Source organism: Paralichthys olivaceus, chromosome 15, assembly GCF_024713975.1.
Source record: "Paralichthys olivaceus isolate ysfri-2021 chromosome 15, ASM2471397v2, whole genome shotgun sequence".
NCBI classification, from domain to species: domain Eukaryota; kingdom Metazoa; phylum Chordata; class Actinopteri; order Pleuronectiformes; family Paralichthyidae; genus Paralichthys; species Paralichthys olivaceus.
The window spans coordinates 16,028,537-16,042,941 of NC_091107.1; the positions used below are offsets into that span (position 1 = coordinate 16,028,537).

The 14,405-nt window shown below is 39.8% G+C and overlaps 1 protein-coding gene across 2 annotated transcripts in view; it reads left to right on the plus strand.

The window, feature by feature from the left end:
* The first annotated feature begins 700 nt into the window (after positions 1-700).
* The window catches only part of LOC109628804 (roundabout homolog 1-like), a 91,029-nt gene continuing 77,324 nt past the window's right edge, over positions 701-14,405 (plus strand). Inside the window, exons 1-3 of one of the 2 annotated variants that reach the window (XM_069510009.1) lie at positions 701-929; positions 6,063-6,199; positions 7,466-7,540. In XM_069510009.1, coding sequence (XP_069366110.1) covers positions 913-929; positions 6,063-6,199; positions 7,466-7,540 — 229 coding nt within the window. In that variant the 5' untranslated portion in view covers positions 701-912. Of the gene's footprint in view, positions 930-6,062; positions 6,200-7,465; positions 7,541-11,000; positions 11,674-14,405 lie in introns of those variants that run through there. The other variant, XM_069510010.1, reaches the window with a different exon arrangement.

Here is a 14,405-nt window from a genome sequence, read left to right on the forward strand (position 1 = left end):
CACAGACATGCAAGTCATGTGGACTGAAAACTTTCGGCATACCGGTGTTTGTCTTTGCTATCTCTGTGATGAATTGGGTGCCTTCTCGCCCCTCCACTGTATGTACCTGAATAGGAATAAGCAACAAGCAAAAAATAAATGGGCAAAAAACATTTTCAATTTCACTCAGCATAAGAGAGAGAGAGAGAGAGAGGCAGAATGGTTTTGCTGCAGGTAAATGTGGACCCTGTGGGATACCTCACTGCAGATTTTGAAACACAACAAAGAGATGTTTCCACATATTGCAGCAACATCCTGTGATTCTCTACCGACTGTTGCAGGTAGCATGAGCTGTGATGTTTAATTTGGAAAACCATCAAAGATGTACTGTATGTAAATATATATATATATATATATATATATATATATATATACATCTAAATTCTGTCAAGCCATGCAAAACAGTGTTTATCCTACGAACACACAGAATTTAGTTTTTCAATAGTCTGAGAAGATGAAATCAATAAAACCAAAATTAGAAAATGATAATTTGGTATTGTTGGAATTCAGCACTTTCTGATGTGTGTGAGTTGTCAGGCGTAATCTGTGAGAGTAAATTGTCTGAGTGCAGCCTTAGGACCCTGAGGATATTGGACCTTGGTTGCTGCAGAGGTAGGTTTGTGATTTGTATGCACCCCATCTGATAGTGTCTCCTGGAACACAGATGGATTATTTAGGCTTTTCCTTCGGCATAAGGCTCCTTCTTTTGATTTTTTTTCTATAATTTGATTGTTTTCCTTTTACAGGTCCACAACATACCCTCCTTTTTTTCTTTTTCTCCCTGCTCTCATTGTTGGGCTGCACTTGGACGCCTGCAAAACACACAGGGGCAGAGATTTGGTTCCACCAGTGACAATGGAACAATAATACCGGATGAACAACCTGGAGGGGTAAGTTGCAAAGTTCTATGCGTTTGTGAGGCTTTGGGTTTATTTTCACTATCGTGAGTGCACATGGTTTTGCTGCAGGTGGCTCCACAGAGAACTGAATCCCTTCCCTGCCCATTGATTCATGCAGGAGCAGATGCTGTCCACGTGCTGTGGTGCTGAAAGTTATTTGCCATGAACACAAATTGCCATGAATCTTATTAGTAATCGGTTGATTGCATGTTGCCAAATGAGCAGTGGTTATCAGGTATACAGTGAATGCAATGATTTTTCATGCATATATTTGCTGAAATTACATTAAATGTCAATATGTGTTGAGGTTGATGTAAAAAAAAAAAAAAAAGCTAAATTACAATTTTTTTTAACTTTATAATTATTCTGATTAATTTGAATGTTGATGGATGAAACATGGTGCAATAAATGTACTGAATTAATATTATAACCATATTCTATATGTAAAACTATTAATTGTTATTTTTAAAGGGTAAAATAGTTTGAATTTCTACAAAATCAAGATCTTCAGCCTTTTCTCTCTTTACGGTCTGTTTTCCACTTTAATTCTCTGGCTTCTGATTCTGAAAATCCTTCAGTGGTTTTGAAACCCTGAAGGGATTAAGCGATGGATGTGCACCGAACAGTTGCGAGAATTACGTTCAAACAAATCCAAACATAAAGGGTCACTTAATCTGGTGGATTTAGTGTGTTTGGCTAGACCTTAATTGTAAATATGAGGTTGCACCTAACTGGCTCTTCTGAGTGGACATATTAAAATGGATTCATTTGTTTTAGAACTGTGAATTTAGGTGTTTTTCAGAGAGGGATAAAACTTCTATGCTGCAGTTGATCATCAATATTTTCTTCTGTCCTCTTAACAACCAGATTATTGATCAAATTAGTCATTAATACATTACACCAAACATATATTATCTTCATTGTTCCCAGCCTCAACAGTCAATTGCAGCCAACAGCGTGTTTAGCTGTTGAATTTCGATATCGACATCAGTCATCTGGGACCACTGCCTCTTGTGGCTGCTTCCTGGCATCACCTGTTACTCCTCAGCCTAGTTTTTCCTCTTCCACAATGCCTACTCATGCAGCCAATGGTGACTTTTCACTATGAGCTCCAGAAACTGCCTCTCCTACTTTTAATTTCCCTTGTCCTGCTCTGATAGCTCCCTTAATGCGTTACAGTGGCAGCGATGAAAGTCTGTATTTGTCTCCCTTATCGTTTTTGCCCCCAAAAGACACTGCCACATGTCAGCGATAACTGCCAGGTGCTGATAAGGACTCTCAAGTCTTATACGTGTGCAGACAGCGAGCCTCGTGTGATGTTACAGTACTCCTCTTTACTCCATTGAGAGATTTTTTTTCATGCAGGTGGTTTGTGAGCATGTGAAATATCTGAGTCTGACTGTCTCAGCAGTGCAACCATCTCCCTGCACATACCTCCCACTGTGGCCTTGATTTAGACTCCAGATCTCATGAGGAAAATACTCAGTGAATCATACTTCCTGGTTGTACCCCCTGCTTCCACTCAGCATCCACTGGTCTTGTGCGACAGAGCCTCTGATTTACCCCCACATAGTGTCAATATTGCGCACATAGACATAGACAGATTTGAATGAACATGACCATGTTTATGACAATACAATATTACATTTAAAGTGTAGTAACATGAAATACATCAAGCGTATGATGCCAAAAGAATGCCGGGACATGCTACACGCATGTTAGTATTATATTCCCTCAAATGCTTACAGGTGCATTGAATTATGTCTCCTTTCTGTTGCAGCAAATATATGCATTAACTTTAATTATCCTCCCTACACCTTTTGACACGCTACACTTAGTAAGAAGTATTGCATTGCACATGTTTGTGTGTATACGAGCGCAGAAGATTGCACTTAAAACGAAAGGCGGGGGGAGATGCCGAAAGCTGATTCTGTTCATGCTCCAGTGCTTTCTACAGTATGTGATCTGTCTGCGGTGGTATAGGGAGAGTTCCCACTCTGGCATATTGACAGTATGTTAGATGGTAAACTGTGATTATTCCCCTGTAGACAGAAGAAGGAAGGGAGGAAATCAGCAGTCCTGTCTACTTTGATCTGCAGACTCTCCCCATTAGCTCAGAGCCTGTGCAGATGAGATATTTTACTGTCGTGTCAAAGGAAACTTTGCAGGTGTTCGGTGTGATGCATGTGTAAATGTGCATGTAGACAATAAATGACACAGTGTGATGGAAGTCACAGGGTGTCTGCAGGTTCTTTTACTCTACAGACAGTAAGATCAACACACATAGAATGCTCTGTCCATTGAACTTCCTGTATGAAGCAGTAGTACTACACTTCAGTATGTAATGACTACACTTTTCTATACTAATCTTTACTTTGTGCATCCATGACCTGGTTCTGTGTCCTCCCTTGTACCGTTCCTTTTGCTCGTTTCATTTCAGATAAGTGTGAGAATAACACTCCTCCACTGGAGTTATCAGCATATTGTGCACTCAAGTGCTTTTTCTGTTTCACTCATATAATTTTCTCTCCCGCTTGCATATTTCTGAATTACATCTTGAATTCATTATGTTTTTTGTCCCATCTAAACCCAATTTCTGACAATCTCCGATCTGCATTCCCCTTGTCACAAGGATAAAACCATAAGCAATGCAATGTTATTACCGCCCACATTTAATATTCAGCCCTCAACAAAATGCAATCTTCCTCACTCATTATTATAGTAATATATCCATGTAAAGAGTTTTGTAACAGCAGATTTCAATATGAATGTTATTCATTTGGAATATTACATTAGTGTGGAATCTTATTGGTTCTGGCTTTCATATCTTGTGAAACATCAGCATCTTTACTAGATTGACCGAACACTGTGGAGTCTGTGGGAGAAGTTATAAAAGATCTTATTGCTTTATTGTTGCTGTGTCATAAACACAAATATGCCAAATCTGCATCGGCTACATCCAGAATGAGGCAAATCCAATACAAGTGATGCTACGTAAAGTCTGACAAGTCCACAGCTAGTGTCTGTGACACACACATACCAGTGCTCAGACATTAATACTAATGTCTGCATGAAAACATGCTCACAATGCAAATACTTATCTGTGTTTAGTGGGTTAAACCTTTGTAACCATTGTCAAACCATTGGCATTAAATAAAGATTAGCTGAGGCAGATGGGAATCTCACAAGATGAAAAGTCATTCTGCATTCCATGTATGTCTGTACCACATTTCATCTCATAGTTGATGTGACGTTGCACTAAAATTAAGAAATGCCAACCTTATGGCAAGTTGCAGTGCTAGAGGAAAAGACACGTGATCACCAACTCATGCTCTGTAGGGACCATGAACATGGCAGTCCATCTGGAGACATTTCAGTTTATTCCATCTTTAGATTGCATATTATTAAAATTAAAGTGTATTAAATAATCTTATATAATAAAAGTCACTCTGTCATAGCTTCAGCACAATTCATATTATAGTGGCCTTCATATGAAATATAAATCTGTACATACAGTGATGTATAATATATTTTTAAAAACTCACATTAGTTTTCAAAGGTTCCAATTGGTGTCTCAGACTTTAAGAAAGCTGACATACCAATTATTTCAATTTTAATTAAGTCTCATTTCAACTGAGTATGAGTACATATACAGGAAAAAGTAGTTGCTATATTTACAAAGCTAACACCGTAACACCTATTTAGTAGCTTTATCAATTCCCAAAACAATAAAAGCCCCACCCTCCTCATTACTGTGTGCACAGTACATTCACTTTTTGCAGTTTTGGCACATTTACAATGTTGGCTGTCGGTGTGCGTTTCTCAGAACAATTAAAGTGGCGCATCGAGTCGGTGGTCACAGGGTGCCAAGACATCCCAGGATTCTGGCCGTCCATCAGACAGCGAGGATGAGTTGCAAATCTGTTTGTACCACAGATGGCTGATCAGTAGAACTGACTTCCTATTTCTCTCGCCTGGCGCTGTCACTGTGTCTCATCACTATTCCCACTTGCGGACAAGGGTTTTCTGTTTTGTGTGAGTGGGTGTGTGTGTGTGTGTGTCTGTGTGTTTTGGGGGGTTGAGAATGGGACATGCAGCAGGTAAATGTGAGCATGTTTGCCGGGTGTTTGACTTGGTTTATGTATGAGCACATGCAATTTTTATGCGGGAACTTGAACACAAAGCATGCACGGTTTTGCACAAAGCACACAGACAGCATATTACAGATGTAGGCTGTGTGACTGTAGCAGCTCACTCTGTGTTGGAATATGGTAGGAACAGCAACACTGAAGCACCAGTAATCTGCTTTCCCTCGCTATGTGTGGATTGGATCAGACTGAAACAAACAGTCTCAGAGTTTAGCAGCAAGCTGGACGGGTATAAGAGGACAGTCCATCTGTCTGCCCCTCCTCTTTGTAGTGGAATTTCACACAGCGACGTGATTGTACACACTCAACAGCAGGTTAGACCATAGACTGTATAGAGAGAGTCGGATTAATTATTGTAGCAATGGAACGTAGGTGAAATGACACAATTATTATATTTTAATAATTTACTCTCACTACAAATGAGAACCATTCACAAAAAAAAGAATTAAAGGACCTATATGTACATTTTTGCTAATGCTGCGCAATCAACGTTAGCTTTAAAAGCTACTTACTTAGCAGTTCAACAGAAACTATAACTTCTTTATTCCCAAAACCCGTTGACAGAAATGGAAAGGAACGCCAATGCTGACTGTTTTGGTTTTGGTTATGCAGTATAGCTTTATGCTTCTTCTGGAGATAGGATGCTAACCAACCGTCACTTTTCCATAGAAATCTCCCGGAAAAACATGTTTTTCTTGTAAACACAATAATGGCTCAATGCAACTATCGCAACCCACTTCCATCTTGAAACTAGAAGAGTAACATCACGTATAGCACCTGTAATGTATCTTTACAGTAACACTGGTTAGCAGAGAAGAGCAAAGCCTCTTTTCAGATTTCTATCAAAAAAAATAGAAGCATGAATCATGCACCCCCCCCCAAAAACACAAAATTCATTATTCCTGCAGCATCTCAAGTTCCGCTCGTGTTTGAAAATATAAAATGTCCTGATGTGATATTTATGTCTCTCACTCAGGTTTATTCAGGTCTTTTCAAGGCTTGCTGGGCCATTACGGACCATGAGGGCTTTACCACCACCCCTCACCTTCCTTCTCTTCAGCCTGCTTTATGTCTGCCAGCTGCAGCGCGGCCACACCACGGACATTTCCTCAGGTGAAATATGAAGATCAAAGAAAGCAAAATTGAATTCATTGCAATTTATTTATCAAAAAATAATATCTGAATGAGAGAACTTCAGCACTGTGCTGGTGCAGTAATGCTGCCCTCTTGTGGTGAGAACTTTAAGCCACAGTACTGGATAATTGCTAATTTTTTTTGTCTATTTAATTTAATCTGATCATAAAATAGGAAATTAAGATTAATCCTCAGGGATAGTTTGCAAATCTACTGCAGCTGGGGAGCTCGGTTAATTAAACATTATACAATTATGCTTTCTCTCAGTTTCCCAGTTAAACACAGGGGAGTGACATTTCAGTTGCAAATGATGTTAAATGGTGTGTTTGCAAAATGTAATCTTTTGTACTTGCTGATCTTTGACTAATTATACAAATCTCAAGTTTCCTTTTGTCTTTGGCTGAGCATTAAGTTTTATTCATCTGCCTGGATTTATTTCAAATAAAATGAACTGCTGTAATGTGTATAATGAGAATGTAAATATCCAAGTGCAACATGAAATATAAATAGTTTTACTCCCTCTCAAGATGCTAAATGTCTGATTTTATTTCATTCAATTTAAAGCTCAAGATCATGACCCATGCACCAACTTGTAAATATCAAAAACGTCCTATGCTTTGGGTTACATTCCAAAGTTATGATGCAGTGGTGGCTCCCCCTAGTGGTAGACTTTAACAATATCCATTTCTCTAAACCTCACCAAACCCACAGCCAGAAATAAAGTCAAATATTAGAAAGCAATGATTTTGGCTCACTTCAAAATTAAAGTTGGTGCATTTTATTATAAACTGTATATGTACTGAATAATATTTCCAATAATATCATTTAAATTATTTACAATTTGCCAACTTAAATATAAAGTTTATTGGTTTCTTAGAAAATTGTCCATCATCACTCTATAGTTTCAGAAGTGAGTGGCATTAGATTTGATTGATTACAGTATTGACATTCACCTTATATATTAATTTAAGTTAATGTATTCATAAAACAATCAAACAAACTGAATGAGTCATCATGGATTTTCTCTCTTTGCTAAAATGAATTAAAAAATCATTACTTTATCTGTTTAAGACAATAATCCCCACAAATCTTGGATTGCCAATTGTTTTTCTTGTTCTCCCTTTTCATACATGAGTAAGATTTACTAAAACTTTGACCTGAAAATACTCCATGTTGCAAATGGGTTAGCAAATCAATTCTGTAATTTATTTTTAATTCTCACTGTTGTTGTTCCCATACGAACAGATACAGATAAACACAGAGAGAATCGTGAAGTCGTCACCCAAACATCTGCACCCGAGCAAGACTTTGGATACAAAGGTAGGATCCTTTCTCTAACTGTGATTTGTGCAGAAATGGTTGATATGACTCACCAATGTTTGGTGACTTGCACCATACCATGTATTATCAACGGGATGTGTTTTGTGCTCTAGCACCTCCAAGTTAAGTTATGTGCTGTTTAGTCTTGTTTTTTCAGATTTTATGAATTTGTCCAAATGAGAGATCAATTTGATCACATTCATTTGCTATATTGTTGTTAAAAGGTTTTATAGAAATCTCTGAATCAAGCCTTGAATCAAGCCTTGACGAAGCCTGCAGTCAGTGAAGTGGTGCTCTACGTTGTGCTGAGTCTGTATTTGTCCTTTGAAAGATACAATATTGAATCCAATTCCCAGGAAGAGGACTATGTTTCCTTTTGCTGACAAAGACTCTAATACCACTTAATGCCAGTTCAGCAGCGGTAGACCTTGAGTGCTGTGTCCAAAACCAATGCACTTCAATGCCCCTTTGCTTTGATAAGGACTGTGATATGGGCCGTATTGTGATAGAAAAAATCTTTAAGTTTAAGAGCTCCTCTTTCCGTCTGTAGCCTCTTTGGCTGGGAGATTATAACATTCACTTTAAATGCTGAACAGTCTTTCTAAATATGTTTGGCCTTTCCTCCTTTAATGCACACCATAAAGATGTTTTCTCTTCACTTTAATGGAATAAATGGAGCTTCTTGGGTTCCATCTGATGTAGCCGTTTCCTCTATTGAGATGAGAAGCCGTTTTTATATCTAAAATCTCTGTGACCCAGAAAAATAAAAGATGGCGGTGACATTGCGAGAAGTTGAATGGATGTCCAAGTCGTAACAGCTAATAAGACCGTCAGGATGGCTGCCAGTTTGCCAATTTGGAGGGAGGTCAAGAGGAGCAGGCAGCGGCATGTCTGTTGCATCAGCTTTTCCCCACCGTGCTGCAGTGGATGGCGAATGTGACGGCTGACGCTCATTCCGCTTGGACACTTTGTGTGATCCAGAGCAACTGTGGGGATGTGCAGCGAGAGCCGCTGACAAATAGGCAAAGACATCAACAAGTGGGGAGAAATGATGGACCCAAAGAGCTGTCACAAATGATACCGAAATTGGGAGAGTGGGGAATGGAATGCTGTGGGAGAAGCCGCTAATGGCGACGGCGTGGTACATACACAACCATCCATTTATACATCCACACAGGTCATTCGGTCCACTTGCCTGATATTCTGATGCAGACAGATGATTCCAGGGAGGAACCTTTTTGTATTTTAAATGGACAGAGCAGTGTCTAATAGAGGAGATGCTAAGGGCCAAGTGTGTTGCTCTGTGGAGATTCCAAATTATCTATTCCTTCATAAATATTTTTGGAGATTTGGCTCTGTGTTTTTTGTAGAGATTTTCTCCCCTGGCTCAAAACCAACTGGAGAACTACTTCAATGAAAAAAATAAAAAAGGTCTCAGTGCTTGGCACCGTCTCATTGAAGTCCTTGCCATTTTATGAATCGTGTTGCCATGAAAACGTGCGTGTCTTTGTGTCCATTTTTCACCATCTGTTCCTGGAAATATTGGTGTTGGAGATGCTTTGGATTTTAACCAACTGTGAAATGCGCTGTGGATTTTACCAACCCTGCATTTAGCTGTGAGCGCTGCATCTGTTGTTATGTTAAGGCCGCATGTGCATAAAGCAAAAGCTCCTCCGGTGAACCCATATCCCCTTGTTATTTGTTCTTTAGCCCCACTGTTATGGTTGTTAGCTAATTCCTAATAATGATATGGCTTAAGACTAATTATGTAGTCATTACATGACCAGGACCATATTGTCCTCTACAGTGTTATTGTGCTATTGTTCTCTGTTGGTCTCAGCCAAGTGGGCTGCCAGAGTCATATAGTGGGGATGATACTAAAATGTAAAACATGGAAATAATATTAACAGAGACTGTAGGGGGGGATAAACACACAAGCAATGTGCAGCAATAACTTAGTTAAACCAGAACAATAAGAGAACCAGCACGTATACTTCAGCAATGCATCTGCTGAATAGTGAAAAGAAAAACAGGAACATCCAAGAAGAAAAAGAGAGAAGATGGGAGTGCATACTTTAGAAAGCCACTTAAGTGCTTGTGATGAGGCGGACTGTAATTCTCCCTGTTTTACTGGTTGTTTACAAGCTGTGATGTCTCTGCTTAGAGAGCTGGCTGCATTCAGCGGAGCTGCGAGTGGTCCACAATGACCGAATCAAGGATTTGAGGCGAGAGGGGCAGGGAGGACTGAGTGCATAAACTTTGTTCGGTCTGAATGAGACTTTAAAGAGCAGACGCCTCACTGTTTTGTCTGTGGCGTGTGAGTGAATCAGACAGTTTGAATCTGTTTGATTCTATCTTTTGTTGCTCAGTTTGGTTGGAGATGTGAAGGAATTCTTTTTCAAGTGTATGCTTTTTATAGTAGAAAGGATTCATATGGCTAACCGTGATACTAACATTTAGTGTCATGCAACCTGCAGTCTGCCTTTTCTTATGTGACTGTGCAGATCTTTCTGTGGTGTGGGCAGAAATAGGAAAATGTATTTAGACGTCAAAGTAAAACCGAGCAAAGATTTTGACCCTTTGTAACAGCAGTGGTTATAAAACTGCAGACACTGGGATGCATATTGGGAGATATCAACAGTGCAGGCATCTTGCCCTGAATTAAACAGTGAGCTTTTCCTGCTGCTCCAGTTGCTCTCACACCAGACTGTGCTGCAGCTCTGCAGCCAGCAGAGGGAGTGCTAACCTCCTCACTCAAACAAAAGACATCTATCTCTCTCTCTCAGTTCTGCCAGTGATGAAACTATTAACCATTAACTTTAAAATGTATTTATATTTCTCAATTCAAAGTATATTTAATTCCAGTACAGTATCACAGATGTGTTTGATACCAATGCATCATTATTAGATCATTTATTTCTATTAAAATGCCATCTCATTCCCTCTGTGGTATGGTGAGAGGTCACAGTGAGGAAACCTGATCGATTTTTTTTCTCATGGGAAAAAGATGGCACAGTGCTGATGTTTTCCTGAGTGGATACAACCACAGTGCTCATCATGGCTCAATTTAGTAATTTTTTCCATTTGTTGCATGAGCTTCTCCCCTTTAAGCTTTTAATAAGGACACATTGCGAGTGCACGTCTCTCTCTGTTAATAGAAGGATATAAATAGTATAGAACATTAATCGTGGTCATAATATAGACAATATTAACAGTAGACACACTATAAAGTATGTTTTTGGTTTAGGAATCTGCCTTTTCACTTGCTTTGTGCTTTAGAGGTGCAGCCAGTATGATTGACAGCCATTCTGCAAACAGCTTGACTTACATTTGAATGGATGTTGTGATACATTGTCTTTTATGTGTCATCCATCAGACATTAAACTGGAAACATCCACATCAAGTCGTTTGCAGTGATTCTTTTTAACATGTACGAGGCTGCTGAGTCTTTTGTCAAGCTTGATGCAGAAACCCAGCAGAGCCTCGCGTTGTGCACGTGAATCCTTGTGCGGTTAGATGGTGCCTGACTCGCAGGAATCTCCACTGCGCAGCAGAAAATCCTCTGTAGGAAAACCAGAGCAGAGCTGCTGCGCGCAGAGACGCACGGCGCCTCCATCCAACCAGCGCCAGTCCCACCAAACCAAACCCGGCGCGAGAGAGAAGAGAGGGGGAACAACTACACGTTTAAAGCCTTAAAGTGAACTCAAGCGGATGCTTCTTCTCCTCATGGAACTATAACAGCGTCATCTTATGGCCGATGCGTTCCGCCAAGTTGTCAGCATTTTGGAGAGAGGAGTTCGTCAGGAGATAGAGAATCCAAGTGCGGGATCGAGTGGATTAAACCCGCAGCGATGGCCCCGACTGATGTGAACTTTGGTTCCAGCAACAGTCCACTGTCCGGGGAGCAGCTCTGAACATTATTTTCTGTATCACTGCGGAGTTCAGGAACTCTCCTCCAACCTGAAACAAACCCATCGCCGGCTGCGCAGCGCCAGAAGTTGAGATTTAGATGAAACAGACACCAACCAGGGTTCATTCTCTCTGGATTTACACCGGTTCCAGCTGCCTGTGAAGGATGCCTGCCCGTCTGTGGGCAGTTTACTGTCTACTGGCACTTCTGCAGATTTGTTCAGGTATGAGCTGATCATTGCCAAACACATCTTTTCTTTTGAGAAATCTCCATTTCTATGCTGCCTGTGAGTCATGGTGATACATTTGCAAAGTTGGATCCGTCTCAGCCCCCTGTGGATATTTCAGGTCACCTTTCCTCTGTGCAGCAGGATCAGTATTTGGCCCTTGACCCATGCTGCTTTCCGCCTGCATGCTGAAAGTGACCCATCTATCTATAATTGCTGCAGACGGTGGGACACAGCCTCTTCCAAGTCTTATCACACCATGTGGAAATAGTTATTCTAAATGGAAAAAAAAGTCAGGTTTGTGTGAAGAGTGTGTTGCTTTAATGTGTGTGATAAAATCGGTTGCATCAGTGGGTGCATACTTAACATGAGCTGCAGGTTAATGAGGAACAGAGAGACTTACCTTGGATACTCCCTCTGCACCAGTGAGGGTGTGTTATTTTCACTGGGTAGAAAGAAGACTGCATCCACATGTTGTTTCTCCTCACTGGATTCATTAACACACAATTAAATTCACTTTGTCAAGGTTTAACAATAAGAAAAAGAAAATCTAATAAGTGACTTTAGCTTTTAGATATATTGTAAATATGCATTTTTAATTGGTCTATACATGCACATAGCCGGCAATTTTTTAACTGCAGGGCTAATTTTGTGAGAAGATCTGTTGCCTAAGGAAGTTTGTTTCATGTTGTGTTGGTTGGAGCGCTTAACACATTTTGCAAATATAATTACATACATATTTACATACTTTTGTCACAGCAGATGTTAGCCACTTTGTTCCAGTCAAGCACCACCCTTTGCAGATGTAGCCATTGAACTCCCCCAGAAGACATCAGGAACCAGAGATCCAAAGCTGGGAATGATTGCGTCAACCCAGATCCTTTTCAATAACACATATTTTTGATATATTTGGATGTGGTGTTGGGAACAAGGTGATTGAGCCTGGAGAATTTTATTTGTTTTTAATTTTGAAGGGCTCAACCTATGGGAGGAGTTTATTGATTGTCCCTAAATAATGCAGACATTTGAATACAAGGCACATAGTTGATAGGCCTATAGGGAATAATGATAAAATCTGTCCACCGTCTTTTAAACACATGCTAAACCACAATATAGATTCCAGAGATAAAGCATTAGCCTGATGTATTAAATTAAAACATACACAATCCTGTTGTTGTCATAATATTCAACAATAATCTAAAAAAAAAAAAAAAAAAGACTTAAGGAACTCCAGTACACAAGAAAACCCAGAAGTCAAGAATCCCTCATATTCCCAGCGGGCAGCAGTCTTGTTCACTGTGTCAGACAAAGACAGCTGTCAGTAACATTGACTGCGGCCACAGAGTGAAAAACTGTTTTCAGGGCTCGTGTCTGACACTGAGTGATGGCCTTTTCTTGCTAGAATTCCTTTGACTGAATAGAGAGATATTTCTTTAAGCTTTATTTTCTCTTATATCATGAGGGCTGGAATAAATTTGCCCACATCAGAACACATGTGGGTTTAACACACCCTAATTCTTGGATTAACATATTGTAAAAAGGTTTATTTATATAAGACTTGACTAAGATAATGTTCTTCCCAGAGCCGGAGGAGCAGGAGAAGTTAACATGTGGATATAAGACAGGCTTTTAGCGACTCCTCTCTTAAACATCAGTGGTAACTCAGAAAAAGGAAACACACTCAGTCTTGCCTCTCCACATCAAGAGCACTAAAATACGTATGACGCCTATTTTCCATTTCGTTGTTTCTAAATTTCCAAATAGAGAAACTTGGTAGACGCTCAATTCAGGGAGTTTCAAGAAGGTTTGAGCTTTTTTCAGAATTATTTCATCTGACCTTTTACCATTATTAAACATTTATTCATTGCAGTTAAAGTTGCACCTTTGGTACCTATTCATCATATTTTCTCAAAACACAAACTGTCAACATAGACCTCAGAGTTCAGTTCAACCTTTATTTGTGCTAACAGTAATTTTCTTCACATTGAGGGCCCCTGACATGAAATAGCACAGAGTAAGAGTATTTGCTATTCAGTGGTCGTCTTAACCACTGAATTTCAGTCGCAGTGGACAGATTCTCACTGACTGGCCCAGTAATGTAGTTTTTAGCCAAAACATGTGCGGTGGGATAAATGTCATAAGCTGTATAGTAACTGTACGTTGGAGTGGCCCTGTTTGAACCTATGAGAGAATGTGTTTACCATATCCTCATCCCACCACCCATACATTACAGGGACATTGTAGCTGGGATAGCTGCCAGGTTTACGTGCCCATCCTTGAAAATGATCCCCCCTTAACAAGTTTCACTCAGAATAATGACATGTTTTCTTTTTCACCCTGTTTGTGCTTGATACTCCCCAACTCATTTCCTTGTATGGTATCTTGACTGCAGCATAAAAAGGTACACTGGTCCCTCATTATATGAGAGCCGTGGTGTTAAAGAAACTTTATCATACTCAGAGCTAAGGGGCACCTCTGTTGAGAGTTTAATCTCCACACAATAAACCTGTCAGTGGTAATTGGATGATACATAATAATCTAAATGATTGCCATTAAAAGCATATGCTCGTGTCGAGATGGCTTTGTCCTTTTCGTCCTGCGGATCTTAATTATGCATCCCCAGAGTGATGCTACGAGTTGGCTCGTCGTTCTACCTGCTTTGTTTGATGGTCTGTAAACATTATCCATAAAAAGGAAACATGGGAAAATAAAAGAATGGCCCGTCCTGC